Below are 5,487 nucleotides of genomic sequence, written 5' to 3'. Positions count from 1 at the left end.
TCATAGGCACAAATACAAACCATCAATTAATGTTACAAATATTTATGGATATGACAGCAATTTTGAAAATACACTCAGGTACCAAGTATGATGGATAAAACTTCTACTATGTCATGTATCTTGATTGGTAGGCAAAAATAATGGTAACAAAAGTTGATGCTGTAGCATTTAATGGGAATCTTATGCAAAAAATGAATAACTTACTGTAATTAAAATGACTTACAGTCAAGTGGACCTGCAAAATTATACTGGGTGACTGTAAATTACAGGATGAAAGATTTCAATGACTTTTTAAGTGAATAAAAAGTTTATCAAAAGTTGCCCTGTAGTATTTGAAAATATTTATAACTATTAATTTCTCCACAGTTTTGTCACTGAACTTTCAGTCACAAATAACATTACTGTAACAGACAGATTATAATTATATGGAAAATTGAAATTGCTTCATCTGCAAACCCTTGAAGGTTAACAGTCCATAAATTAGGAGTCAATGGCTAAATAAACAAACACAATAGGGCACAACCTGGATTGAGATCCATCTGTGAGGCAAGCTGTCGAATGGTCATCTCTGGCTTGATTACAATGGACCTCTGAAAAAATGGCATTCAACGAATCGAAAGTGGTTCAGTGTTGTCTGTACACTTACCATCAACAACAATTATTTTCGTCATCGCTGTAGTGGTAAAAATGTTGTGGACTCACAAGGCACAGCCATTTGAAGTGAGTGCACAACATATTTACCACTTGATGAAGAATATCATTGTCAATACATGTAAGAGTACAGAAAATGCTGAATCACTTTCGGTTTCTTTTTAACCACAATATTCAACGCCAAAGAAAGTTTTTATTTCAGAGCATAACCAAAATCATGGCACGAAGAAAGAGCAAGCATTGTCTATAACGTTCTCACAATATGATTGGTTTATTTCCCAAAATGGGCGTTCCTGATTGGTTATTAAATTGCCTGACAAATTGATGTGAGCGTGACGCGCACAGCATTCTCTAAACTCTTATCGACAATGGAAAATTAGCCAATCAGATTGCGAGATTACAAGCAATTATGGTAAAAAACTATGTTGTTAACTTGTATCAAACTGTAATGTTCCTGTGTTCCATAATTTTTCACAAGGTTGCAGAATTGCACCTTGCAGTTCAACTGCTGAAAGATGTGAACCATCCGGCATGTTAATGATAGCACTCTTTTGACTGAAGTATGAGTACAACTATAAAAGTATGAATTTCCCACTATAATTAGTAAACACATTACTTTTTAAAATAGACTAATACCACCATACCTGACTGCCGTTGTCATTTTTATCGAAAATAATTTTTAATAATTTTTATTGAATGATGGATGCCCTGCTTATAGATATAACTAGTAAATGAACAGTACGGTAGCATTTTATGCATTGCCATCTCACAGCATCTTTTTTGCTTGCCACTACTCTGCAACAAAACTATGCTCTTTAAATGTATTAACTGTGTTGCCTGATGAATCAACAAGATGTCCTCTATACTGTTTGTAACACCTGCAATGTTTGTTTCTGTCTCTTAAAAATATGGTAATTAATTAATTAATTAATTAATTAATAGTTATTATTGTTGTCACTTGACTGTCCCAAAATTAAACAGCTTGATATTTTGTACCTGATATTTTTCTTGTCTTGGTGGTGGTACAGTGTGCTGCCATCTGAACTGTGTAATGGCTCCACAATAGCTCAGACACTAAAAAGGTGGTAAACTGTTAGTTTTGAAACACCTACTTTTCCTTTCTTTATTTTTCTCATGAATTTTCTAGAGTGATTATAAATATTATATATAGATATTTCAATTTCCTTAGGAATTTGCAGTTTCATGCATATTGATACAAAGTCATGTAGCTACTACAGTACATGTACAAGTTCTGCGAGGGACTTTAGAAAACTGTAGAGAACACATTATACAACCCGGCCCTTAGGTGCATTCAACTATTATTGTTCAGCGATCGTACACTCTGCTACTTGCTATCTATCAATATATATCCTATCAAGCTATCTTTTGGTGTGAGTCGTCTGCCAAAGTAAGTCTTGATCTTTTCAGAATAATTTGATAGTTTAGTACTGCTGCATGATTGTGATCGATTTTAGAGTTGTAGTGTTTGAATGAACAATAATTTGCACTAGAAGTGCGATTGTCGAGAAGTCTGTTACATGCCAAATAATTCTTAATGATTAATTTGCTGCACATGATGTTCATTTTAGTCTTAATTTTCATTTTTAATTATTGTTGTGCTATTGCTAAGTAGTTATAAGTTACAATTAAATTTTTATTAAGGTTCTATGGAAATCTATTATCACCAAGTTATCATGTTTATGTCACATATTGAATCCCTTAGTAGCTTAGTTTAATACTTTCTAACTTGTATACTGAATTATCATTTTTCAGTTCAAACCCACCACCGCCATCGTAACCATCACCACTACTACCACTGTTACTACTGTACCTGTTACATCGTAAAATTATTGTCGATTGTACAAGTTGTCGTTACTTTGTAACTCAAGGAAGGAAACTGAGATTTTGAACTTTGATTAAATCTGGTTTACATATCACCTGTCAGTGGAGTTCAATTTGTCTATTACCTCACATCAAGTGAGCTACCCCTGTAATTGCTGAAGGTGGTCGGAGTATCTTGCAACCTCTAGAATCTTGGCAATTACACTAAATAATAACAATGTCACACAAAACTACTGAAAGCGTAACAATCCAGAAAGCCTAATCTTACTTGATGTGACACAATTTTAAATTCCAGATTGGCATAGTGTCATTGTCCTCTGACTGGAGAGTGAAGTACAGATAATATAATTATAATTATTATTTTATACAGTCAAGCGCCATTTGTTTTACAAAGCTATACAAAATAGACCACGATAGACAATGAATTTTGGTGAAAAGAAACCGAGATAAAATCACAGGACTCCAAGGTTCTTAGACCAGTCAAGTCCACCATTTTATGACCATTACTTAAGGTTTTACTGTTTACAGTTTACAAACAGCAATGTTAAATAATTTCTTTTGAATTTACAATTTTGCTAACCTCTAGGCAAAAGAGCTACAATCATGTAAGTCATTGTTCCAACTGTATATTAACCTTTTGTTGGCGTATTTATAAGAGTTGATACAGTATCTACAAAGTATTGCTATTGTATTGATCAATAAAGCAAATAAAAATAATACTGAATACCACATGCTCCTTTAGGCAGTTATGTTTAAAATGTTTCACAAAGAGCTTCCAGCTTCTGATGTATGGAGCTGTGGAATACTTTTTTTGGCATAGACAACCACAGAAAACCTGAAAATCAAGTATAAGCTTTTAAAAATGGACAATAAGATAATCTCATGATATCCATGCCAACCTGTGTTGAGATTCTAGTTAAATGCAAATTTTAGCTTTATCACTTTCTGTGTGGGAGGCGCGGTGGCCTCATGGTTAGAGTGCTCGACTCCGGATTGAGTGGTCCGGGTTCGGATCCTGGCTGGGGACATTGTGTTGTGTTCTTGGGCAAGACACTTTTGTCTCATGGTGCCTCTCTCCCCCCAGCTGTATAAATGGGTACCGGCGAAATGCTGGGGGTAACCCTGCGATGGACTAGCATCCCATCTAGGGGGGAGTAGAAATACTCCTAGTCGCTTCATGCTAATGAAACCGGAGATAAGTGCTGGCCGGATGAGCCTTCTGGCTTGTAAGCACAGACTTGACTTGACTTTACTTTACTATCACTTTCTGTAGAATAGACTCATTGTAAGCGTTTGTTTTGATTTCAGTCAGGTGTCCCAGCCGGGTCTTGACAAACTGTGAGCCAGCAAGTCATGCGAGCCTCACATACCCGGTAACTGTGTGACTCGCACGGCTTGCCATGTTTGCTTGCATGGCTCACTGGCTCGCACAATGTCCATACCAGTCCCAGCCCATGTACATGTACATGTACAGCAGGGATTGGGTACCATTTGAAAACATCATGGTCGCATAGTTTTCCAGAACACATGGCAAGTACGTCACACAGTAGCTTTTTAACCTGTAACAGAAAGCTGTCGCAGATTAAATTATTTGCTTTTAATTATGAGTCAACTGTTTCCACATGACACTACACTTCATGTTCAAGGGCACAACAGTCTGCTTCAGATGCAGTATGAGTCGTATCATCTGTTCTTGATAACATGCATGACGGGATTATTGATACAAATGGAAAATTCATGTAATAGAGGTCCTAGAATAGAGCCCTGTGGGATGCTGTATGTAGGCATGACCATTCAATTTTTTAAATTCAATTTTTATTTTGCCACACTACACACAGGTTTACAAAGGGAAAATATAACGATAGAAGGAAATCAAATTACAAAAAGTGGCTGGGAAGCCTTGATGGAAACCACGAGGCTTATAGAGTAAGGCTTTCCCAACCATGAATAGATAGGACTTTATAAATGGAGAGCCGAGCCATGGTCTGAGGTAATGGCGATAGCTACTAGTATATCATGGTCCATGGTCCCTACTCCAGTGCAACACACTTTACCTGATGAAAGCTTTGAGCTCTAAATCAATATTATTCAAAGTGACCAACAGCCTTGCTATCTCTTATATACATGCCCGTTTACTAAACAATCAAATGTCAAATGGCCTGTTCTCAATCCCACATTAGAAAGCATTAAGTAATTTGTGCCAGGGGTTGCCAGCATCAGTAAATAGAAAACGAAAACGAGACTAATAGAGCATATTCACTCTTCTCCTATTTATTATTTGAATATTATCAACGGCAAGTTTCATGGATATCACTTGGTCGATATTGCATAACACATGGAATAAAAATATTATTATGCTATCAAATATATAATAAACCAAATTTCCACAGATCAAGGAAAAAATAACATCCAGATGGTTAAAAGTACTTAAAATTAGGCTAAGATTATGGTTCCAATGATTCAAGAACTAAATAAATCAAATGCAACAATTCATTTTCTTTCGTAAAACTGTGCCTAATTTTAGAAAATTATAGGTCAGGCTTTCGTGAAGATTATAGAAAACGAAATTTTCTCTGGACAAGCCTAAGAACTTAAGCTATTTTCTCACCTGAGGTCTTAGCTTCACCCTTATTAATCGATTCATCTTGAAGAAGGCTTCGGTTTAGCAGGATCTGGGACGTGCATGTTTATTGACCGGCGAAATTCATGTCGCCATTAGCTAACATGCAGTATCTCATCACGTAAAGTGAAACGTTGTGTCTCAATTTCTCAACAAAGGCGGGATAATTCCCGCATCGAGTAGATTTCCTTCGGAAATCGGGATCTAGCCCAGATTTCCGTCGGTTTACTTAGAATCGAGGCAGCTGTCTCTCCCCTCTGTCTGAGACAAGATCAGACACCCACAGTTCTTACGTTACGTTTATGCCTGTAAAATCAACTGAAAAGTCAATTGCTGGTACAAAAAAAAACAACAACAGCAAAAAAAACAGCATG

The 5,487-nt window shown here is 36.3% G+C and overlaps 1 protein-coding gene across 1 annotated transcript in view; it reads right to left on the bottom strand.

Moving 5' to 3' along the window:
* The window catches only part of LOC138025958 (translation initiation factor IF-2, mitochondrial-like), a 20,486-nt gene extending 15,227 nt beyond the window's left edge, over nucleotides 1–5,259 (bottom strand). The window contains exons 1-4 of the mRNA XM_068873107.1: nucleotides 5,102–5,259; nucleotides 3,221–3,328; nucleotides 1,648–1,725; nucleotides 524–590 (exon numbers count right to left, since the gene is read on the bottom strand). Of these exons, the coding sequence (XP_068729208.1) occupies nucleotides 524–590; nucleotides 1,648–1,725; nucleotides 3,221–3,328; nucleotides 5,102–5,137 (289 nt within the window). The 5' untranslated portion in view covers nucleotides 5,138–5,259. The remainder of the gene's footprint in view (nucleotides 1–523; nucleotides 591–1,647; nucleotides 1,726–3,220; nucleotides 3,329–5,101) is intronic.
* Between the last annotated feature and the right edge of the window lie 228 nt (nucleotides 5,260–5,487).

The sequence above is a fragment of the Montipora capricornis genome, chromosome 12, assembly GCF_036669925.1.
Source record: "Montipora capricornis isolate CH-2021 chromosome 12, ASM3666992v2, whole genome shotgun sequence".
Lineage (NCBI taxonomy): Eukaryota > Metazoa > Cnidaria > Anthozoa > Scleractinia > Acroporidae > Montipora > Montipora capricornis.
The sequence above is the reverse complement of the archived record's forward strand: the minus strand, read 5'-3'. Positions and strand labels throughout refer to the sequence as shown.